We start from the raw sequence: 25546 nt of genomic DNA, 5'->3' as shown, positions 1-25546 counted from the left end.
CTAGGGAGTCTCCTGTGTATGAGTCTCCTCCTGTGTATGAGTTTTTTGATGTCTAACAAGCTGTTCCCTGAGACGGAATGTTTCTCTGCACACAGAACATTGATAAGGTTTCTCTCCTGTGTGAATTCTTTCATGTCTAGTAAGGGATGAGCTCTGAGCAAAACACTTTCCACATTCTTTGCATTCATAGGGTTTCTCCCCTGAATGGCACCTTTGATGTTTGATGAGGGATGCTTTGTCGTTGAACTTCTTTTCACATATTTCACATGTATAGGGTTTCACTCCTGAGTGAATTTGTTGATGTAACTTAAGATTGGAGCTAACAGTGAAGCTCTTTCCACATTCGTTACACTTATAGGGTTTCTCCCCTGTGTGAATTCTTTCATGTTTGATAAGGTATGATTTACCACTGAAGCATTTTCCACATGTGAAGCATTGAAAGGGTTTCTCTCCTGTGTGAGTTTGTTCATGTTGAGAAAGAGTTGATTTATCACTGAAGCATTTTTCACAGCTTGAGCATTTAAAGGGTTTCTCCCCTGTGTGAATTCTTTCATGTCTGATAAGGGCTGATGTACACCTGAAGCATTTTTCACAGCTTGAACATTTAAAGGGTTTCCCCCTCGTATGGTATCTTTGATGTGCTATGAGATTTTCTCGTTTTTGGAAGCTCTTTCCACATACTGTACAGCTATATAGTTCCTTAGAGTGAATTTGTTGATGATGTCTTGTAAGTTGTAAGCTCCGTGTGAAGCTCTTTCCACAGTCCAAACATGTGTGACTTTTCCCCTCTGTGCCGAGCATTGGATCCTTCACAGTTGGTTTGCTCAGACAGTCACTTTTCACTGTCTCTGAGCTTTGACTGGTTTTCTCCTCTGTGTGGATTCTCAAATGAGCATCAAGGTGTCTCTCTCCTGTTTGTTCTTCTTGCTCAAGGTGGACTCCACTCTGAGATGAAATGGGTTTGTCCTTCTCTTTCGTATAATTTCCCTTCTTCCTTCTGGATCTATCCTGATTGCTCAAAACCTTTTTCACCTCTTCCTCCCTTGGTCCTCCTTCTGATGTGCTAGGTTCTTCTCCTTTGTCAACAGTCTCCTGCACAGCATCTGATGGAAAAAATATATATATAAGAGAAAACATTAGGGCTGCGTACTGCTCCAGTTCTTAATCCGAATCCCAAAACTGAAGCAGATTAATTCGGACCATAGCGGTCTGGATCTTAATCAGATCCGTATTGGTCCAAAGTAGTCTGAAGTGTGTCAAACCAATCCGAATCGCTCAAGGTCTGACAATTTGTCTAGGAAATCTGAATCTGAAGGCCAGGCATCCTGTTTGGGAAATGTAATGATTTGTTCAAGATTAGACAGGGCAAGAGGAGGAGTTGGGAAGAGGGAACTGAGCCTCGGTCAGAGACATCTCTAGGGGCTTATAGTGCTGAATGTTTAACCCAGCAGTCTCCAAACACAGTGCTGGAGGAGAGGTTTACAACATTCCTCGCATTGTTTACTGCTTGTTCTTTTGCACCCCTGTCCCCGCCCTTCTCAATTACTATTCCTTCCCTTCTAATTTTTCAGTTCTTCATCTGTATTCTGATTATTTTTTCTTTAAAAAAAAAAAAACTTTTCTGTTGTCCTTTAGATAAAAGGGGTGAGTGTCAATTCCCTGAAGCCCATCCTATAGTTGTTTAGGTAAGGTCCCCCCCCTTTGGCACTACTGCTTTAAAATGGTTTATAACTAGGGATGTGCTCCGCTCCGATTAGGAGCGTAGAAGCAGTAGCGGATTGGCCTGCTCCGCCTTACCCAGAGGCGGAGTAGGAGCGGACCGCGGACCCCCTAGAAGCAAGGCGAAGAGAAGCGACCATTTTTCGGAGCTCCGAGTTCAGTCGGAGCGCTCCGGTCGCCATCTTGAAAACATTTCGCCATAGGATTGCATTGCGGCAAATAATCGCGCATAACTACGTTGTTTTTGAAGCTATCGTTCTGGAAATTCTTGTGCACAGAGAGTCGTGGATGGGGGTCATTTTGAGACCACTCTCACCTCTCTGCGTGCTGTGGTTCACGTGCAATATTTTTTTAAAAATCGGGTCAACCGCGGGGCTCAAACTGCGTTTCGGCTTTTCGCCCATAGGATTGCATTGAGGGAAAGAATCGGGGATAACTGGGGGGGGGTTTAAGCTATCGTTCTGAAAATTCTTGTGCACAGAGAGTCGTGGATGGGGGTCATTTTGAGACCACTCTCAACTTTCTGCATCGTACGGGTCGCGGGCTAGAAGTTTTTTAAAAATAGGGTCAACCGCGGGGCTCCGTTTCGGCTTTTCGCCCATAGGATTGCATTGAGGGAAAGAATCGGGGATAACTGGGGGGGGGTTTAAGCTATCGTTCTGAAAATTCTTGTGCACAGAGAGTCGTGGATGGGGGTCATTTTGAGACCACTCTCAACTTTCTGCGTGCTGTGGTTCACGTGCAATATTTTTTTAAAAATCGGGGTTTGGGTTTTTTTTATTTTTTTATTTTTATTTTTTTGGAAGCGATGACAGGCACATTCAACTCCCAATCCTGATGAGAATTGATCTCCTCAGAAAGCATCCTCCTCCAATCCCAGCGTTGGAGGGGGGACTAAGGCAGACCCACCCTGAGAACTTTCTGTTTTGTGTCTCTTTGTGGGTTGGCGTTCGTGGAGGGAACACTTAGTTAGTTAGTGCTCCTGCTTTGGACTTTGGAGATAGATTAGGATAGGTTTAGTTTGGCGTGTGTGTGTGTTTGTTTGCTTCTTTCTGACTTGTAGCTTAGTTTGCCCTGTGTTTTCCCCTTACTTTGATTTAATATAAACTTTATTTTTGAATTTTGGAGTGTGTGTTTGGGTTGGTTGGGTTGGTTGCCCCCCCCCCTTCCCTGTATTAAAGCCTGACTGTTCTGCTTTTGTGAAAGCTTTCTTTTGAAAGCATACACACAGTTTTTGTCCCATTTCCCTACATTTATATTCTTAAACATATTTTATTATATTCTTTCACATAGTCCATTAGTATATATTCTCATACATATTATATTAGTATTCATATTTTGTTCTTCTTATAGTAGTGGTTGGTTCTTTTCCCCCCTCCCCTCTCTTAAATCCTGATTGTGTTTCCTTCTATCTTCTATACCAAATATACCAAAAAAATTGGATTCTCTTTTTCTTCTCTGTGTAACTTCGACGGAGTGGGCTGCTTTTGTCAAGTTCAACAGGCAGCCACAGATTGAGCATTTTGGGGAAAGCATACGCACACCATTTCCCTATTCTTAAACATATTATTATTATATTCTTTGACATAGTCTTAGTAGTCTATTAGTATACATTCTCATACATATTATAGTAGTGGTTGGTTCTTTTCCCCCCTCCCCTCTCTTAAATCCTGATTGTGTTTCCTTCTATCTTCTATATACCAAATATACCAAAAAAATTGGATTCTCTTTTTCTTCTCTGTGTAACTTCGACGGAGTGGGCTGCTTTTGTCAAGTTCAACAGGCAGCCACAGATTGAGCATTTTGGGGAAAGCATACGCACACCATTTCCCTATTCTTAAACATATTATATTATATTCTTTGACATAGTCTTAGTAGTCTATTAGTATACATTCTCATACATATTAGTAGTAGTAGTATTCATATTTTGTTCTTGTTATAGTAGTGGTTGTCCCATTTCTTGTCCCATTTCCCTACATTTATTAGTAATATTCTTAAACATATTATTATATTCTTGTAGATATTCTTAGTAGTAGATATATATATATATATTAGTATATTCTCATACATATTAGTAGTAGTATATTTTATTGTTCTTGTCCCATTTCCCTACATTTAAACATATTATATCTTCTTATACATATTCTTAGTAGTACCTTATACATAGTATTAGTAGTATTAATATTTTGTTAGTCATCATGAAAAGAGGAAGCAGGCGTGCTGAAAGCAGCAAGGCTCAGTCTGCCAGCAGTAAGCAGGCTTCCTCTCCTCCTGTGAAACTCAAACGGGCAACTCCTTGGCTGACTGCTCCAAAACAGAAGCAGGACAAGCAGCAGGCAGAGCCACTCTCTTCTGCAACTTGTGCCCGGCGTTCTCTTTTTGAGGGTGGGAATGGGAAAAGTGCCCGTTTGCAAGAGGCACGTGGCAGCAGTGCCATTAGAGGAGGAGGAGTATCCCCAACTCCTTCATTCTCCTTTCAGCCCACGAGCCCGATGATGGACCTAGACGAGGTCCTCAGCACAGTGGAGGGGGGGGAGGAGGAGGAGGAGGCGGTGGGCCTCCAGGATGTGGGGGCTGAGGAGGAGCAGCAGCAGGCCGAGGCTCTCTCCCCAGTCTCATCCCACACCCCTGTTTCTGTGGCAACACCAGAGAGCTCAGGCGGGCAATTGGTGGTGTCACCACGGAAACGAAAGACAAGCATCGTGTGGGACCACTTTGAGTTGGGAGCGGATCCCCGCTTTGCTGTCTGTCGCCACTGCAAACTCAGCCTAAGCAGGGGTTCATCGACAGGGCATTATGGAACCAGCAGCATGAAGATGCATCTTAAGAGGCAGCACCAGTCGGTCTTGCTGGGGAAAGAGGCGGGCAAGGCGACTGGTTCCAGGGGAAAGCCGAAGGCGGCGGCTGCTGCTGCTGCTGCTGCTGCTGGCACTTCCAGTCTCAGCTCTCCATCTCCCATCCCCACAAGGGTTAGGCAGGCAACCCTGCCGGAAATGGGGTGGGGGAAGTATGGAACCACAAGATGGCGTTTTCCAACGCCCTCCCAGATCACCACGTCAATCGGTGAGATGGTGGCGTTGGACGACCAGCCATTCAGCCTCGTCGACAACGCAGGCTTCAAGAGGCTGATGGCGCTTGTGGTGCCATACTACAAGCTGCCGTGTCGCACCACCCTGAGCAGGCGGGTGGTGCCTTCCCTGTACCGTTCCTGCAGGGAGTTAGTGCTGGGTCGTCTGTGCCAGGCAGAGGCACGGATGGTGCACTTCACCTCGGACATTTGGTCCAGCGAGGGCGGAGTGCACGCTTACCTGTCCCTGACGGCACACTGGTGGGCAGCCGTGGGGCAGGAAGGATCCAGCACTACAGGGACTGGCAAGGAGGGCTACTGCTGGGCCCTCCTCCACACGCAAGTGATGGACCAGTCCCACACGGCAGGGGAGATTACGGAGGCCATGAACCGCATGGTGGATGGGTGGCTAGCTGGGCAGAAGGTCACCCGCGGTTACATGGTCACGGACGGGGGAGCCAACATGGTGAAGGCGGTGCGCGACGGCGGATTCGAGGGCGTCCGCTGCATCGCGCACGTCTTGAACCTGGTGGTGAGGGATGGCCTTGGGATGGGCAGCAGCAAGCCCAACCTCGGTCCCCTGTCCGGGATCCGTAACCTCCTGGAGAGCTGCAGAAAGGTGGCAGGCCATTTCCACCACAGCGTCAAGGGCAGTCGCTTGCTGCGGGAGAAGCAGGAGGAGTTGAATCTCCCGCAGCACAGGCTAGTGCAGGATGTGGTGACACGCTGGAACTCCACCTACCTGATGCTGGAGCGGATGGTGGAGCAACAGCGTGCCATCCACGACTTGTTCAGGGTCAGGGACATGGGCGTCCACCACCTGGGCAAGCAGCAGTGGGACGCCATGTCCCAGCTGGTGGCGGTCCTCAAGCCGTTCCTGAACGCCACCGAGACCCTGAGCAAAAGCTCTGCCCTCCTCAGCCAGGTGATCCCTGTATGCAGGCATCTCCAGAAACAGATGGGCGACTTTCTGGAGTACAGGGATCCCGTCACCGGCAGGCGCTTCGAGCCCGAGGTCCGCGAAGCGGTGACTAGGCTGAGGGACGGCGTGACGCGGAGGCTGGAGCCCATCCAAACCGACAGGGTCCACATGTTGGCAGCCATGTGCGACCCTCGTGTGAAGGATGGGCTTTGTGGGCCAAATAGCAGGCAGCACTGGGTGGAAACGCTGGTGGGCGAAGTGCGGGCGGCATGGGCCAAGAGGGTGGGGCAGAGTGAGGCAGAGGAGCAGGCCACCCCTCCCCGCAGCAGCACCAGCAGCACCAGCAGCAGCCTCACCTGCATCCCTCCCAGCAGCAGCACAGGCGAGGGGTATTGGGAAGAGGCTCTGCACACCGTGTTTGGGCAGAGACCCTCCCCAGCCACCAGCCAGGATGACGCTGCAACCACCGTGCAGCGTTACCTGTCAGAGCCCATCGAGGACTCCTCCATGGACCCCCTGGCCTACTGGTCATCCCGTTTTCAGATTTGGCCGGACCTGGCGCGGGTGGCCATGGATCGACTCAGCTGCCCACCCACCAGTGTTCCAAGCGAGAGGGTGTTCTCTATGGCGGGCGACATAGTGACCCCTCACCGCTCTCGCTTGGAGCCGGACTTGGTGGAGCAGCTGGTCTTTCTGAAGGGCAATCTCCCCCTGCTGGGATACCCCACCCTCAAGCCCTCGTGGGAGTGACAGGCAGGCTCCCTTTAATTCCACCCCTCCTTGGGTTGGCAGGCACACTACAGTTCAGGCAGGCTGGTTTTTTCTCTGTAGGCACTAGGCAGAGTTTGTCACCGTGCGTGTGTGTGACTGACTGTGAGGGCAAAGCACCGCACTTGAGTTCATTTCATTTCTGTGGCGTCCGGTACAGCTTAGTCAACTCATCCGGATAGTTTTCCACCCAGTTCCAAAAGACTCCATTTATTTATTTATTTATTTATTTATTTATTTATTTAATTAATTACATTTATATACCGCCCCACAGCCAAAGCTCTCTGGGCGGTTTACAACCGTTTGTCCATGATTGACTGCACGTTTAGGTGAGGTGCAAGCAGGGGGCAAGGCAATGCCTGGCACCACCACCACCACTAGCCAGGCTGCCTCTCTCCAGCAGTCCACGGGTCGCCCTTTGGAGTGCCCTGGGAGTGGAAGACGTACTCCCTGATCCAGAAGTATGGTTTTTTGAGAAGCAAACAGGCGAGTCCTCGCCTTTGAGAAGCAACCTTTCACTTGAACTCATGGAAGTCATTGACTTCAGCACAGCCACTACATAGAGGCTGTGGACCTCTGGGTGACTCCATCAGTGTGCTGATTTTGAGAAGCAACCTTTCACTGAAACTCATTCACTTCCCCAATTGAGGGTGAGGGAGGTTACACTCCAGCAGTCCACGGGTCGCCCTTTAGATAGCTCGGGGATCAAATGGAGTCCTTGATCTGTGTGCTGATTTTGAGAAGCAACCTTTCACTGAAACTCATTCACTTCCCCAATTGCGGCTGGTACTCCAACAGTCCACCGAACGCCCATAGCACAGCCACTTAGTGCATAGGGACAGTTTAAGTTTCCTCCTGAGAAGTGAGCACTCACTTCAACTCATGACAGCCATTGACTTCACCACAGCCACTACTGCGGATGCTGTGGTCCTCCAGGATGTGGGGATAAGTAGCAGTCGCTGGTCGAGCTTCTCTCCCCAGTCTCATATGGAGCAATTTTGAGCTCTCACTTCGACTTCAAGTTCAGACACTTGAGCACAGCCCCTACGGTGGAGGCACAGCTGGCCGTGCCTCTCTCCCCAACCACTGACTGCACAGGGACAGTTTAAGTTTCCTCCTGAGAAGTGAGCACTCACTTCAACTCATGACAGCCATTGACTTCACCACAGCCACTACTGCGGATGCTGTGGTCCTCCAGGATGTGGGGATAAGTAGCAGTCGCTGGTCGAGCTTCTCTCCCCAGTCTCATATGGAGCAATTTTGAGCTCTCACTTCGACTTCAAGTTCAGACACTTGAGCACAGCCCCTACGGTGGAGGCACAGCTGGCCGTGCCTCTCTCCCCAACCACTGACTGCACAGGGACAGTTTAAGTTTCCTCCTGAGAAGTGAGCACTCACTTCAACTCATGACAGCCATTGACTTCACCACAGCCACTACTGTGGATGCTGTGGTCCTCCAGGATGTGGGGATAAGTAACAGTCGCTGGTCGAGCTTCTCTCCCCGGTCTCGTCCCACCCCTCTTCCGCTGTAACCCTGTCTTTGAGAAGCAAGCTGTCACTTCAACTCATGGACTTCCCCTATGTGCGGGTGGTACTCCAGTAGTCGACCGATCGCCCATAGCACAGCCACTTAGTGCGTAGGGACAGTTTAAGTTTCCTCCTGAGAAGCAAGCTGTCACTTCAACTCATGGACTTCCCCTATGTGCGGGTGGTACTCCAGGTGTCCACCGATCGCCCATACCACAGCCACTTTGTGTGTACGGACAGTTTAATTTTCCTGAGAAGTGAGCACTCACTTCAACTCATGGACTTCCCCAATTGCGGCTGGTACTCCAACAGTCCACCGAACGCCCATATCACAGCCACTTAGTGCATAGGGACAGTTTAAGTTTCCTCCTGAGAAGTGAGCTTTCACTTCGACTCATGACAGCCATTGACTTCACCACAGCCACTTCTCGGTGGATGCTTTGTTCCACCAGGATGTGGGTGAGGAGGATTAGTTGCAGCAGCTGGCCGAGCGTCTCTCCCCAGTCTCGCAATTCAAGTTATCTGAGAAGTGAGCTTTCACTTCGACTCATGGACTTCCCCTATGTGTGGGAGGTACTCCAGCAGTCGACCGATCGCCCATAGAACAGCCACTTAGTGTGTACGGACAGTTTAATTTTCCTGAGAAGTGAGCACTCACTTCAACTCATGAAACTCATGAAAGCCATAGACTTCCGATGCAACCTCTCTCTCCTCAGTCTCATCCTCTTCCTCTTCCCCTTCTGCTGTAACCCGTCTTTGAGAAGCAAGCTTTCACTTAAACTCATCATTCACTTCCCCAACTGAGGGAGGTAAAGTCCAGCAGTCCACGGGTCGCCCTTTGGAGTGCCCTGGGAGTGGAAGACGTACTCCCTGATCCCGAAGTATGGTTTTGAGAAGTAAGCTGTCACTTGAATTCATGAGCCTCTGTGCAAAAGCTGTCCTTGTGTGTGTGGTTGTGAGTGTTACTGCAGCTGCCTGTCTCGCTGCGAAAATGAAACAGGCAAGTCCTCGCCTTTGAGAAGCAACCTTTCACTTAAACTCATGGAAGTCATTGACTTCAGCACAGCCACTACGTAGAGGCTGTGGACCTCTGGGTGACCCGATCAGTGTGCTGATTTTGAGAAGCAACCTTTCACTGAAACTCATTCACTTCCCCAATTGCGGCTGGTACTCCAGTAGTCCACCGAACTCCCATAGCACAGCCACTTAGTGCATAGGGACAGTTTAAGTTTCCTCCTGAGAAGTGAGCACTCACTTCAACTCATGACAGCCATTGACTTCACCACAGCCACTACTGCGGATGCTGTGGTCCTCCAGGATGTGGGTGAGGATTAGTCGCAGCAGCTGGTCGAGCTCCTCTCCCTGGTCTCATATGGAGCAATTTTGAGCTCTCACTTCGACTCCAAGTTCAGACACTTGAGCACAGCCCCTACGGTGGAGGCACAGCTGGCCGTGCCTCTCTCCCCAACCACTGACTGCACAGGGACAGTTTAAGTTTCCTCCTGAGAAGTGAGCACTCACTTCGACTCATGACAGCCGTTGACTTCACCACAGCCACTTTGTGTGGGATGCTGTGGTCCTCCAGGATGTGGGGATTAGTAGTAGCCACTGGTCGAGCTTCTCTCCCCGGTCTCGTCCCACCCCTCTTCCGCTGTAACCCTATCTTTGAGAAGCAAGCTGTCACTTCAACTCATGGACTTCCCCTATGTGCGGGTGGTACTCCAGTAGTCGACCGATCGCCCATAGCACAGCCACTTAGTGCGTAGGGACAGTTTAAGTTTCCTCCTGAGAAGTCAGCACTCACTTCAACTCATGACAGCCATTGACTTCACCACAGCCACTTCTCGGTGGATGCTTTGTTCCACCAGGATGTGGGTGAGGATTAGTAGCAGAAGCTGGTCGAGCTTCTCTCCCCAGTCTCATATGGAGCAATTTTGAGCTCTCACTTCGACTCCAAGTTCAGACACTTGAGCACAGCCCCTACGGTGGAGGCACAGCTGGCCGTGCCTCTCTCCCCAACCACTGACTGCACAGGGACAGTTTAAGTTTCCTCCTGAGAAGTGAGCACTCACTTCGACTCATGACAGCCGTTGACTTCACCACAGCCACTTTGTGTGGGATGCTGTGGTCCTCCAGGATGTGGGGATTAGTAGTAGCCACTGGTCGAGCTTCTCTCCCCGGTCTCGTCCCACCCCTCTTCCGCTGTAACCCTATCTTTGAGAAGCAAGCTGTCACTTCAACTCATGGACTTCCCCTATGTGCGGGTGGTACTCCAGGTGTCCACCGATCGCCCATAGAACAGCCACTTAGTGTGTACGGACAGTTTAATTTTCCTGAGAAGTGAGCACTCACTTCAACTCATGACAGCCATTGACTTCACCACAGCCACTACTGCGGATGCTGTGGTCCTCCAGGATGTGGGTGAGGATTAGTCGCAGCAGCTGGTCGAGCTCCTCTCCCTGGTCTCGTCCCACCCCTCTTCCGCTGTAACGCCCTCTTTGAGAAGCAAGCTGTCACTGAAACTCATGAAAGCCATAGACTTCCGAAGCAACCTTTCACTTCAACTCATTGACTTCCCCTTTGAGAAAAAGCTAAGCTCCAGTAATGCACCGTTTTTCCGTGGGACAGCTCTCTTTCGAGAAGCTGCACTGCATATGCAGCAGTGCCATGGCTTTGAGAAGCCGAGACCCATCCCAGCCACCGGGAACCGGAGGAAAACTCCAGCAGTCCACGGGTCACCCTTTAGATAGCTCGGGGATCAAATGGAGTCCTTGATCTGTGTGCTGATTTTGAGAAGCAACCTTTCACTGAAACTCATTCACTTCCCCAATTGTGGCTGGTACTCCAACAGTCCACCGAACTCCCATAGCACAGCCACTTAGTGCATACTAGGGACAGTTTAAGTTTCCTCCTGAGAAGTCAGCACTCACTTCGACTCATGACAGCCATTGACTTCACCACAGCCACTTTGTGTGGGATGCTGTGGTCCTCCAGGATGTGGGGATTAGTAGTAGTCACTGGTCGAGCTTGTCTCCCCGGTCTCGTCCCACCCCTCTTCCGCTGTAACCCTGTCTTTGAGAAGCAAGCTGTCACTTCAACTCATGGACTTCCCCTCAGAGAAAAAGCTAAGCTCCAGCAGTCCACCGATCTCCCGTAGCACAGCCACTACATTTCCTGAGAAGTGAGCTCTCACTTCAACTCGTCTTGTAGTGCGCCCGCCGAGTTGAGCACAGCCACTACAGTGGAGGCGCCTGCCCGCCTGCCTGGGAGCCATCCTTGTGAGGTAGCTGGATCTGCTGGGACTGACTCCCCCACAGATCTATGGCTTACTTGTGCAAGGTACCAGCTTTTCTGGGCCCGCCAACCCATGCCTGCCTGCCTGTCTGCCCGCCTCCCCCGGGGTGCTGCTGTGGTGGGGCATCTGCCAGGACTGACTCCTCGCCTGCTCTGCCCGCCTGGTGCCTGGGAGATGGGCTTTGCGGTTCGTGGCCAGCACCCTCCGGCACGCTTGCTCCCAGTCGTCCTCCTCTGTGCCCCTCAAGGCGTAACTGCTGGCTTAGAAAGAAACAACCAGCCATCTTTGCCTCACTTTGCGCCCACTTATGGGTTGGTTTGCTATGCGTTAGTGCTCAAGCCATCCTTGCGGCACTACAATGCATGCTGCCTGCCTGCTTTCCCTCCCTTCTCCCCTTCCCGCCTTGCAGCGATGGTGTATGTGTCTTGCTTTGACTAAGGGGAGAAGTCCTTCCTGCGCTCACTTAGACTTTATCAAATTCAATAATCCCTTTTTCAAATGTGCCAGAAGATTTAGGGTTATCTCGTGGCATGTTGGGATTGCCTTGGAACTGGCCCCATTGAGCTGTCTGCAATTGCAACTTTAAATCCCTGACATACTGGAGTGTTCAAATTTCAAAAGTTCCCCTAACATCAGGGGATGATGGGATTGCCTTGAAACTTGGTGTCCATGGGGACACATGGGTAAGCTGTCATGGGACCAAAGGATAGGTTTCTAACGTGCAAATTGACGTAGTTGTAGAATGGGACTTGATTTGGGGTGAGTTAAAAAGTTTAAGCCGCGCCAAAAATCAGGGGATGATGGGATTTGCTTGCAACTTGGCGTGCATGTGGACACATGGATAAGCTGCCCTGGTGCCGAGTTTGAGGTTTCTAACATGCAAATTGACGGAGCTATCCCAAGGGGTGTGAATGGGGTGCCCGATTTTCATAAATTCCCCAAAAATCAGGGGATGATGGGATTGCCTTGAAACTTGGCGTGCATGTGGACACGTGGATAAGCTATCATGGTGCTGAGTTTGAGGTTTCTAACGTGCAAATTGACGTAGTTGTAGAATGGGACAATTTGGGGTGAGTTAAGCCATGCCAAAAATCAGGGGATGATGGGATTTGCTTGCAACTTGGCGTGCATGTGGACACATGGATAAGCTGCCCTGGTGCCGAGTTTGAGGTTTCTAACATGCAAATTGACGGAGCTATCCCAAGGGGTGTGAATGGGGTGCCCGATTTTCATAAATTCCCCAAAAATCAGGGGATGATGGGATTGCCTTGAAACTTGGCGTGCATGTGGACACGTGGATAAGCTATCATGGTGCTGAGTTTGAGGTTTCTAACGTGCAAATTGACGGAGCTATCTAAAGGGGTGTGAATTAGGGTTATGGGAGGTGCGTTAGAGGGTAGAGCCGCGCCAAAAATCAGGGGATGATGGGATTTGCTTGCAACTTGGCGTGCATGTGGACACATGGATAAGCTGCCCTGGTGCCGAGTTTGAGGTTTCTAACATGCAAATTGACGGAGCTATCCCAAGGGGTGTGAATGGGGTGCCCGATTTTCAAAAATTCGCCAAAAATCAGGGGATGATGGGATTGCCTTGAAACTTGGCGTGTGTGTGTATACGCCCATGAGGTGTCATGGTGCCAAACGTGAGGTTTCTAACTTCAACGGAAAAAAAGTTGTTTACTTTTTTAGCTTTCAATGCAACCCTATGGGGGGGCAAAAACGGAGCTCCGGATCCGGATCCGGAGCTCCGAGCGGAGCGGAGCGGAAGTGGGCGGAGCGGGGGCGGGGCGGAGCGACCCGCTCCGAAAAATGGCGGATCTGCAAGTGAAGCGGAGCGGGGGGTCCGTGCACACCCCTATTTATAACAGTAGTAACAACTTTTGGGGCCCTGGACATGCTCCAGATACAGTTTTCAAACGATTTTCAAAGCATCGTATCCAGTGTGGTGTAGATCTGGCCTTTGTTTCTGTATCTGCTTTGTTTTGGTCTTGCGGTTGAGCTATGAGAGGGCAGCACACACATCACTGTGCACAAGCAAAGAGTGTGTGGCCAACAGAGTACAGACACAGTCCAGTATATATTGTGGGACAAAGCACTACACAGTACACATATGGAGCATCTTACAGATAACACCACCCATGGTTTTGCTCTTGATAGGGGAAGAGGTGAGCAGTGGTTAGGCAGTGGTGGGATCAACAGTACCAATAGGCAGGCTGGCCCTCCCCTAGCCTGGATAGTGAATCCTACACTTTGATGGAACGTGGGTAGCTTTACCTGACTGCTTTTGGGGATCAATCTTCAGAGAATGACCCTGCATCTTCATGTGGAATAAAATCTTCTTCCTCGAAAGTATAGGTCTGGTGGTGTTCACTGGATGCCTTGTGTACTTCCCCACAAGGAATGGGTTCTTCCTCTGCTTCCTCTGCTGGGTGGGTTTCCTTCTGACAGTCTGTTTCTTCCGAACTTGCTGGGGTTGTTTCCTGCTCTCTGCATGGGAAAGGTTCAATGCAAAGGACTCATATGATCCCACGGTTTCTGTTTATTGTGGCCCATTTTTCTCCCAGTCATCTCTGGTCATCTATTTGTTGGCTATAGAGATTCCCCTACCCAGGACTCAGCCACTTATTGCACAACCATGTCCTGTAAGCCCCGGACTAGTCCCTTCCTTTCCTGTTTGTGCCCCAATTGGACTGTAAATGGCATGATCACCTAGAGGTGACCACATTATGCCAGTCTTAAAACCTCTTCACTGGCTGTCAATTAGTTTCCAGGCAAAGTATAAATTGTTGGTTATCACATTTAAAGCTCTACAAGGTTTGGGTAGGGCTTTACTACCTTCGGGGTTGCCTTCTCCCATACAATCTGCCCCACACACTCAGGTCCTCTGAGAAGAATTTATCTCATCAACAAAAACAGGGCTGACAACTAGTACCCAGAGGACCTTTTCTTCTACTGCTCCGAGTTTGTGGAATGGCTTGCCGTGAGAGATTAGTCAACTTAACAGTCTTCCGGAATTTAATAAAACCATAAAGACTGATCTCTTCCAGCAGGCCAGTTGAATTTGGAGATGCCTTTTAATAATGTGCTGCTTTTAATAATGTATTAGTTATAGCATTTGCATTTATGTTGTACCCCGCCTCCATCTGAAGGGGGAGGTGGGTAACAAATAAATATATGACGATGATGACGATTATGCAATGGAAGGTCCAACTCAAAAGAGTGCAGCAAAAGTCATTTACGAGTCATCAGAGAGGCCTCTTATGGTCTGCAGATCAAAGGCTGGTGAATAAATATCCTGAAGCTAACTATCCCAGAGCTTCCTGAAGGGAGAGAAAGCACTAGAGCTGAATCCAGCCCAGAAGGGAGGCTCAGGGCAATCCAGAACCCAGGCACAAAAAGGCATATCCATATCACCCCCCCCTCCCCATACCTGATGGTCCGGCCTCAGCATCTTCATCTTCCTCCTCCGGTTCTGAAAACCATTCACTCTGCTCATCATCAGACACAGTCTGGCTTGAAATGGAAGATCTCTCAGCCACCACTTCAAATGCTTCCTGAAACCAAAGAGAGGAGCCCTTTTAGGTAATTTTAACCCACCACACTAAAGGCGGCTGCCATCGGCATGGTGGGGTAGAATTATGCACTTTCTGGAGGCCCCAGAAAGTGATCTATCTCTTCCTTGGCTCCAATCAGGGCATTAAAGGGGCCATCGTCACTTGGTCATCGTCACTGCGGCGACCAAGGAGAGGCCCCGATGGAAGCCGGGAGAGCCTTAAACCCCAAACCCCATTCTGCTGCTATATCTACTTCTGGCAAAAGTCACTGGAATGGAGGTACCACCTCTATGTCAGAGTTTTCCAAGCACATCCTTACAACACCAGAATGGTCCACACACTCTCAGTACCCACTCACATCTCAAACATATCCTCAACCATTCAGAAACTCACACACTCCATTCATCCAACCAATTACCCACACCCAACCTGACCCAATCTCAGATTATAGCTTTTGGTTAGAACCAGCTACACTGGTCACTATCATTCTACATTACAAATAACCAGCCATTAGCTCAATGTCTTGGTGATAACACCGACAACATCTCAACTGATAACCCATTACTGAAATCATTCTTGCCTGAGTTTCATTGGGTTCTTCTTCTGCCCCTTCTGATCCTTCCTCTGATCTTTCACCTGTGGACTTTCTGTGCTCCATGGGTCACGTCACAAAAATAGTCTCACACTATAGATGTCTAGAAGGATGGTCATTTAGATTGATGTGCTCAACTATGGCCTAGGGTAAAAGAGATGGAAATTGAAATCAATAGGAATGATCCTTCCTGGAAGCAAAACAAATAAATTGCACTTGGAAATTGGGATTCATCATCATCATCATCCCATTCATATTCCTCCTCTGTTTTTTCAAGGATCTCAGTACAGCTTCCACAGTGCTGGTCCTGTCCATTTAGTTATTTCAAGTATCACTGTTGTTTTGTTAATACATATTTTCATTGTCTTGTATAGTAGACCAGTCCATGCTTATAGACACATCTTAAAACTCAAAATGTTCTTCACCCAACAAATCTGGAAGCCAATGTCATCCCCCAATACACTCTGACAAAATGAATGCAGGACCAAACATCACCTGCTACATTCACCTGCTCATCTCTGTGCTATTAAATGCCAGCAACGCCCTGCTACAAAGGAAGACATGTAAGTTTGAGTTTTGCACTGTGGCCTAAAGAGAGATAACGGTGTCCTGATTGTTCTCAAAATCTGCTGCTATTGCCAGTTTGCTCTTAATGCTCTACTTGAAACTATCACAGACTGCCCCGTCATAGCCAATCAGCCTCATATTTTTCCATTTCTTTAGACCGTCTGTATGAAAAGCAGCCAAGTCCTGATAATAATTCATTCACCTGTTGAAGCATGTTCATGTAGCATGGCAGGAAGAGATCAACATTAATCCCCCTCCCACTGCCATGCCCCACCCATACTGAATCTAGAAGCAAGTTTAAATCTTTAGGTTGGCACATCTGGGGTCTTCTTACTCTGACAGAATTAACACACCATTTCATTTGGAAGCCCCAACAGAGAGCCTGGATACACTCTCCTTTCTGTTTAGAGGCCTCCAAGACACAGTTTCCACAAACTATGACCGTACACAGGGGGGTTGTCAGGGGGAGGCATGGTCCAGTACCAGCCAAGTGCCCACCCCCAGCAGGGACCACTGCCAAGAGCCCCCTGGACCTGCACCTCCTCTTCACCTTGGCAACCTCCTTGTTCACCTGCCTCTTGAGAAGGAGGAGCAGAAGACACCACGGCCTTCTCACCCACTGATGCCCTGCCTGCCAACCAAGCAAGCGGTCGTAATGAGGAGCAGAAACAATTGCATGTAACACTGGTAATAATAATATATACTCAGAGATAAGAATGTAGACAATAAGAACGTAGACTCAAAGCAATGAAGAGAAAGAGGAGGAGGAGAAGAAACACTGATGGTGCTATATAAATAAATAAATAATAAAGAGCTGCTGGTGACACTTACAATAAGAATGTAGACTCACAGAGGAAGCCGGTTCTTCTGTAAGCCTCCTCAAAAACCTGGAGGCATCACTGATGTGAGAACATCAAGAAAACAACCCTCATCCTCAGACAAGTGAATGCAGAGAGCAGCAAACTCCCTGCACTGCTCGCTTAGCCTTCTGCAGAAGGACGTATTCCTTCCCTTCTGCTTCTCACTCCAAGCTGAGCACCTGGCTCAGTTAAATAGGGCCAGCTGTGGGACATTCCTATGGGATTTACAAGGGCTGTTGGGAAATGGAGTTCAGTGAAAGAAAACCCCCAGAGTGGCATGAGATGTGTGATCTAAACCAGCTTAGGATTTTATTTCCATTCTTTTGATTTCGCTTAGTTTTGTTGCTCAGCATTCACTGGTTTTTCTCTTACTCTGTAAGAAGATTGAGAACATCAATCTGGATCAGACCGAGGTCCATGTAGCACAAGAGTTTTCTCCTGCAACACTCCCAATCTCCGCAACAAACTGCCTTTGCACCGGTCCCGCCATTCCCTCTTCATTCAGGAACGAGGGTTTGAGATGAGCTTTTGTAATGTCTTTATGGTATTAACCATGGTCGTTTCATGTTGTTGTTACTTTAGAAAGGTGGTCTCGACATGCAATAAATAAAGACATGAAGAAATAGACCAGCATCTCCAATTACAGAAAGCCAAATTCAGGTTGGACATCAGAAAAAAGCTTGCTAACTGTTAGAGAAGTGCGACAATGGCACCAGTTACCTAGGGAGGTTGTGGGCTCTTCTCCCACACTAGAGGCCTTCAAGAGGCAGCTGGACAACCATCTGTCAGGGATGCTTTAGGGTGGGTTCCTGCATTGATTGAGGGGTTGGACTCGATGGCCTTGTAGGCCCCTTCCAACTTTACTATTCTATGATTCTACCCACAGTGGCTAATTCTGTGCTCCACCAAAGTCCAATTAGAAAACGTGAAGTCCTTCCCACAACGACCACTGTTGGTTTCACCGAATTGCTTGTCTTCAGAGATGTATGATCCAATAACATCAAGATTCGATTTGCAATCACACCCCAGGAATCATTGTGATCTAATGGTTAGAGTAGTAGCTGAAAAGGAGAAGACCCAGGTTCAAGTGCTTAGTTGGCCATGAAGCTCACTGGGCGGCTTTTTCGAGTCACTGACTCTCCTCCTGACCCACCTCACAGGGTTGTTGTGAGGACAAACTGGAGGAGGGCGATCCTGTATGCTACTTTGAGCTCCTTGGAAAAAGATCTTACTGGGAAGAAACTTGGATGGCATCAGTGCTCATTGTAGCTGTCTGCATTTAACCTAGTTATTATATTTACCTTACGCCTCTTACAGTTTTGAAGAGTTCATGTGTTGATTCTGTTCAGATGTGAAACCCCTTTCCTATTCAAATATACTTCTTCAACCGTTGTTTCCCCAGAATGAAGTCCCACCATGGACCTTGCAACTTCCAATGTCTTCCAACAAATGGAAAGAGCCAAAAGGAGTGAAGAGACATTATTTTGCCTGTTTCCCCTTCAATGCGCAGACAGGGCGTTGACTCATTGCCAGTCCATGACATCACCCATTCCAAGATAGAAAGGTGCTAAATGACCCTTGGCTTCAATGCGTTGAAGATGCACTCCAATCATTCTTTCCCCTGAATGAAATCCTACCACATTCCCTCTGGTTAGGGGGCTCGGAACTCTGTACAAAATGGCAGCCTAAATGTACAACACAGAACCCTTCTTATTTAAGGAGGCAAAATAGAACCAAGACTATGAAACAGAGAAAATGCACACACAACTTTATTAGTATTCAAACACATTAAAAGATACAGAAGCCTTCTAAAAATCAGCCACAGCAACTGTACCAGTTCTTCATTTCAACAGCCTTTAAAATGTTTTACATCTTAATATTTCCTAAAGGTGGATTCAGGATTCCTCAAATGGACCTTTCTAACCTTCATAACTTGTCCAAATAGTCAGAAAAGCCCTCAATCCAACCTGAGCTTTTCTTGGTATGGCTTCCTACCTTGGAAATGCCCTCTTGTCAAAAAAAGAAAAATAATGTTGGTTGTCATTTCTCTGGCAGAGGAGGAAAGTTCTATTTCTCCAGTTTCTCCCAAAGGCCATTTTCATAAAATGGTACAGCACAATTATACTCTTAAAACCATTTAGATAAAACATGCCAGGATTAACATCAGTGAAGTGCATAGATAGCTTTGCATCATTAAGTAAATAAAACCATCCCATTAAAACATTGAATACAGCCACAGAATGCGAGGCAGGGAATGCCACATATTGAAGCCACTAAAAATGGATCTTTTGATGAGAAGTAATATATGGGCCGAAACTGAATTATACTAAGGACAGGAAAACTCATCTGGGTCTGGGTGGTCATCTGGCCATGTAGGAGCTTGACTTGTGGGCCTGGAACCATACTGTGGCCGCCCATCCGGGTCCATGGGGGGATGCGGGAGGTGTCCATTGGACCCTCGGATCCAGTCGGGTGCCTGAGACATCCCTTCTTACCACATTCTGAACAGTGAAGAGATTTCCCTGCTACGTCTACTCTCAAATTCATGGAGGCTTGATTTGTGATCCAAATAATCACTTATGGTGTATTCACTTTTTGTGGTCTTTCCCCTGTATGAACACTTAGATGTATCATAAGGGTGGCTATACAAGTGTATATTTCCCCACATAATAACCATATGTAAGGAATCCCCCGTGTGCACATTCTTTGCTCTCAAGTAAATTCAGAACTCTGAAATCATCCCGATCCACTGAACATTCATGTGACATATCTGGTTATAATAATTTCATAAAATGATAAAATACAGTTAAGCAATAAAACATCTCATGAAAAAGTATGATTAATACAGATAATGAAACATAGAAGCAGAGGTAAAGGGTCCCAAATATCAAATCCCCTCAAAAGGCCCTGCAGGGAGCCCAACTGAAAGCCTTCTGATATGGTGAGGCTCAAATGGGAGAAGATGTACCTCCTTTAATGTGAAGCGTGGGCAGAGACTGAATGTTTGACCATGATTCTAGGCTGTGATGATGGAGTTTCTGTTTCTATTTTCTGCTGACTCCATGAAGGCAAAATCAATCATCAAAACATGCCATACAATGAGAAGATTTGTAAGGTAACTCCAGTTTATGGACATCATTAAAGAGTATTGCAAGGTTTACTTAGCATGTGAACATTTCCTCACACAGTGAACATTTCTAGGGAGTCTCCTGTGTATGAGTCTCCTCCTGTGTATGAGTTCTTTGATGTCTAACAAGCTGTTCCTTGAGACGGAATGTTTCTCTGCACACAGAACATTGATAAGGTTTCTCTCCTGTGTGAATTCTTTCATGTCTAGTAAGGGATGAGCTTTGAGGAAAACACTTTCCACATTCTTTGCATTTATAGGGTTTCTCTCCTGAATGGCACCTTTGATGTTTGATGAGGGATGCTTTGTCGTTGAACTTCTTTTCACATATTTCACATGTATAGGGTTTCACTCCTGAGTGAATTTGTTGATGTACCTTAAGGTTGGAGCTAACAGTGAAGCTCTTTCCACATTCATTACACTTATAGGGTTTCTCCCCTGTGTGAATTCTTTTATGGTAAGTAAAGGCTGAGCTCTGGGAAAAGCTCTTTCCACATTCGTTACACTTATAGGGTTTCTCTCCTGTGTGAATTCTTTCATGGTTGGTAAGGGCTGATCTATCACTGAAGCATTTTTCACAGCTTGAGCATTTAAAGGGTTTCTCTCCTGTGTGGATTCTTTCATGTTTAGTAAGGGCTGATCTCTTACTGAAGTATTTTTCACAGCTTGAGCATTTAAAGGGTTTCTCCCCTGTGTGAGTTTGTTCATGTTGAGTAAGGGTTGATTTATCCCTGAAGCATTTTTCACAGCTTGAGCATTTAAAGGGTTTCTCCCCTGTGTGAATTCTTTCATGAATTGTAAGGGTTGATCTATCCCTGAAGCATTTTTCACAGCTTGAACATTTAAAGGGTTTCCCCCTCGTATGGCATTTTTGATGTGCTATGAGATTTTCTTGTTTTTGGAAGCTCTTTCCACATTCTGTACAGATATAAAGTTCCTCCGCAGAGTGAATTTGTTGATGATGTCTTGTAAGTTGTGAGCTGTGTGTGAAGCTCTTTCCACACTCCAGACATGTGTGACTTTTCCCCTCTGTGCCGAGCATTGGATCCTTCACAGTTGGTTTGCTCAGACAGTCACTTTTCACTGTCTCTGAGCTTTGACTGGTTTTCTCCTCTGTGTGGATTCTCAGATGAGCATCAAGGTGCTTTCTGTCTCTCTCTCTTGTTTGTTCTTCTTGCTCAAGGTGGATCCCGCTCTGAGATGAAATGGGTTGGTCCTTCTCTTTCATATAATTTTCCTTCTTCCTTCTGGATTTGTCCTGATTGCTCAAAACCTCTTCCACCTCTTCCTCCCTTGGTCCTCCTTCTGATGTGCTAGGTTCTTCTCCTTTGTCAACAGTCTCCTGCACAGCATCTGATGGAAAAAAACAAAAGAAAACATTAGGGCTGCGTACTGCTCCAGTTCTTAATCCGAATCCCGAAACTGAAGCAGATTAATTCGGAACATGGTGGTCTGGATCTTAATCAGCTCCGGATTGGTCCAAAGTAGTCTGAAGTGTGTCAAACCAATCTGAATCGCTCAAGGTCTGACAGCTTGTCTAGGAAATCTGAATCTGAAGGCCAGTCAGACTGTTAGGGAAATGTAATGATTTGTTTAAGATTAGGAAAGAAGAGAGGAGGAGTTGGGAAGGGGGAACTGGGCCTCGGTCAGAGACATCTCTAGAGGCCCATAGGGCTGAATTTTTAATCCAGCAGTCTCCAATCACAGTGGTGGAGGAGAGGTTTACACCATTCCTTGCATTGTTTACTGCTTGTTCTTTTGCACCCCTGGCCCCGCCCTTCTCAATTACTATTCCTTCCCTTCTAATTTTTCAGTTCTTCATCTATGTACTGATTATTTTTTCTTTTAAAAAATCTCTTCTGTTGGCTTTTAGATAAAAGGGGTTAGTGTCATTTCCCTGAAGCCCATCCTATAATTGTTCAGGTAAGGTAGCCCCACCCTTTGGCACTACCGCTTTAAAACGGTTTATAACGGTAGTAACAACTATTGGGGCCCTGGACACGCTCCAGATACAGTTTTCAAACCGTTTTCAAAGCGGTTTGAAAGTGTAGATCTGGCCTTTGTTTCTGTATCTGCTTTGTTTTGGTCTTGCGGTTGAGCTTTGTGAAGGCAGCACACACATCACTGTACACAAGCAAAGAGTGTGTGGCCAACAGAGTACAGACACAGTCCAGTATATATTGTGGGACAAAGCACTACACAGTACACCTATGGAGCATCTTACAGATAACACCACCCATGGTGTTGCTCTTGGTAGGGGAAGAGGTGGGCATAGGTTAGGCAGTGGTGGGATCAGCAGCACCAATAGGCAGGCTGCCCCCACCCCTAGCCTGGATAGTGAATCCTACTCTTTGGTGGAGCGTGGGTAGCTTTACCTGACCGCTCTTCGGGATCAATCTTCAGAGAATGACCCTGCATCTTCATGTGGAATAAAATCTTCTTCCTCCAATGTATAGGTCTGGTGGTGTTCACTGGATGCCTTGTGTACTTCCCCACAAGGAACGGGTTCTTCCTCTGCTTCCTCTGTTGGGTGGGTTTCCTTCTGACAGTCTGTTTCTTCCGAACTTGCTGGGGTTGTTTCCTGCTCTCTGCATGGGAAAGGTTCAATGCAAAGGACTCATATGATCCCACGGTTTCTGTTTATTGTGGCCCATTTTTCTGCCAGTCATCTCTGGTCATCTATTTGTTGGCTATAGAGATTCCCCTACCCAAGACTCAGCCACTTATTGCACAACCATGTCCTGTAAGCACCGGATTAGTCCCTTTCTTTCCTGTTTGTGCCCCAATTGGAGTGTAAATGGCATGGTCACCGGTACACCTAAGGGTGACCACATTATGCCAGTCTTAAAATCTCTTCACTGGCTGTCAATTAGTTTCCAGGCAAAGTATAAATTGTTGGTTATCACATTTAAAGCTCTACAAGGTTTGGGTAGGGCTTTACTACCTTCGGGGTTGCCTTCTCCCATACAATCTGCCCCACACACTCAGGTCCTCTGAGAAGAATTTATCTCATCAACAAAAACAGGGCTGACAACTAGTACCCAGAGGACCTTTTCTTCTACTGCTCCGAGTTTGTGGAATGGCTTGCCGTGAGAGATTAGTCAACTTAACAGTCATCCGGAATTTAATAAAACTATAAAGACTGATCTCTTCCAGCAGGCCAGTTGAATTTGGAGATGCCTTTTAATAATGTGCTGCTTTTAATAATGTATTAGTTTTAAATGTTTTAATTTTATGTATTTTATAGCATTTGCATTTATGTTGTACCCCCCCTCCATCTGAAGGGGGAGGCAGGTAACAAATAAATATGTTACGACGATGACAATTATGAAATGGAAGGGTTCTACTCAAAAGAGTGGAGCAAAACTTTTACGAGTCATCAGAGAGGCCTCTTATGGTCTGCAGATCAAAGGCTGGTAAATAAATATTCTGAAGTTAACTATCCCAGAGCTTCCTGAAGGGAGAGAAAGCACTAGAGCTGAATCCAGCCAAGAAGGGAAGCTCAGGGCAATCCAGAACCCAGGCACAAAAAGGCATACCCATATTGCCCCCCCTCCCCATACCTGATGGTCCGGCCTCAGCATCTTCATCTTCGTCCTCCGGTTCTGAACACCATTCACTCTGCTCATCATCAGACACAGTCTGGCTTGAAATAGGAGATCTCTCAGCCACCTCTTCAAATTCTCCCTGAAACCAAAGAGAGGAGCCCTTTCAGGTTAGCCCTTCCCCCCATGTATATTTTAAACTTTGTAAGGCCGCCTTGAGGCCCAGCATTGGGCAAAAAGCGGGATACAAATAAATATAATAATAATAACAACAACAACAACAACAACAACAACAACAACAATAATAATAATGCACAGTTTAAGGCTCTCCCAGCTTCCATCAGGGCTTCTCCTTGGCGTTGTCACTGCGGTTACCAAGGAGAGGCCCCGATGGAAGCTGGAAGAGCCTTAAATGGCACATTTCTGAAACACAGAAATGCCTGGTTTAAGCCATGCCCACCTCATCCATACGGGACTCTCCTGTCGACGAGGTGACATCAACCAAGGAGAGGCCTGGATGGACTAGGTGGCTGTGGCTTAAACCGGGCATTTCTGCATTTCAGAAACACGTAGTTTCAGGCCCACCCAGGCTTCCATCGGGGCACGGTCACCTGCACCACGGCGGAGGAGAGGCCCAGATGAAAGCCTGGAGGGCCTTAAAAAGGTATTTTTTTAATCAGGGATTTCCGCCTGGACCCGGTTTGAACCCCCGTTTCTGGACATGTACGTTTAAAACCAGACATATGGTCACCATAGGAGGTGTACCCAAGGACTTCAGGGTGTTCTGGGCACACCAATGTGCACACCTATGATTCTTTGATTCCTTCTATGTCAGTCCTGCAGAAGCTGTATGGAGCTTCCTTCCTCACACCTATTGCCACTGAACGACATTCTCGTCAGGCCCAAGTCCACCTCCTTGCCTCTTCCCCCCCCCTTTTTAAAACCTGGCTTTTCCTTGGGTCACTCCTACTCCACCATGACTGCCAGTTTAGATCATTGTCCACCAACTTCACCACCATCCCTGCCACCTACATGTCGGGTCCGAGAGTGGGCTCAACTTGCTATTTAAGCTCAAGCTTTGACATTTTTTGACCATTCAAATTTTTATATACTGCTCAAGCTTCAGTTTAGAAAAAAAAATCTGTCAGATTGTTTTGTAGTGATAATTCTACACTAACATCTTCTTTTACTTGTTCAACTGCAGAAAAGAATTCTGGCGTTTGCTCAAATTTCACAGCAAGCAATGTTGGAAGTGTATATAAACATATGTAACCCATTCTACTCTGATGCCCAAACCCCAAACCCCATTTTGATGCTATATCTCTTTCTGGCACAAGTCACTGGAATGGAGGTACCACCTCTATGTCAGAGTTTTCCAAGCACATCCTTACAACACCAGAATGGTCCATACACTCTCAGTATCCACTCATATCTCAAACATAACCCCAACCATTCAGAAACTCACACACTCCATTCATCCAACCAATTACCCACACCCAACCTGACCCAATCTCAGATTATAGCTTTTGGTTAGAACCGGCCACACTGGTCACTATCATTCTACATTACAAATAACCAGCCATTAGCTCAATGTCTTGGTGATAACACCAACAACATCTCAACTGATAACCCATTACTGAAAACATTCTTGCCTGAGTTTCATTGGGTTCTTCCTCTGCCCCTTCTGATCTTTCCTCTGATCTTTTGCCTGTGGACTTTCTGTGCTCCATGGGTCACTTCACAAAAATAGTCTCGCACTTTAGATGTCTAGAAGGATGGTCATTTAGATTGATGTGCTCAACTATGGCCTAGGATAAAAGAGATGGAAATTGAAATCAATAAAAATGATCCTTCCTGGAAGAAAAAGAAATAAATTGCACTTGGAAATTGGGATTTATCATCATAATCATCACCATCACCATCATCTGATTCATATTCCTCCTTTCTTTTTCCAAGAATTTCAGTACAGCTTCCACAGTCCTGTTCCTTTCCATTTAATTATTT

The 25546-nt window shown here is 47.3% G+C and overlaps 1 protein-coding gene across 1 annotated transcript; it reads right to left on the bottom strand.

Moving 5' to 3' along the window:
* Window positions 1–24092, bottom strand: LOC134395697 (zinc finger protein 883-like). The gene is made up of 5 exons (XM_063121859.1): window positions 24003–24092; window positions 23561–23684; window positions 22373–22585; window positions 20159–21350; window positions 1–511 (listed from the first exon to the last, which is right to left on the bottom strand). The coding sequence occupies exons 1-5, from the start codon at window positions 24090–24092 to the stop codon at window positions 1–3; spliced, it is 2130 nt and encodes a 709-aa protein (XP_062977929.1).
* Window positions 24093–25546: the final 1454 nt, after the last annotated feature.

The sequence above is a fragment of the Elgaria multicarinata genome, chromosome 3, assembly GCF_023053635.1.
Source record: "Elgaria multicarinata webbii isolate HBS135686 ecotype San Diego chromosome 3, rElgMul1.1.pri, whole genome shotgun sequence".
NCBI classification, from domain to species: Eukaryota; Metazoa; Chordata; class Lepidosauria; order Squamata; family Anguidae; genus Elgaria; species Elgaria multicarinata.
Note: the sequence above shows the minus strand (reverse complement) of the source record. Positions and strands in the feature narration are given on the sequence as shown.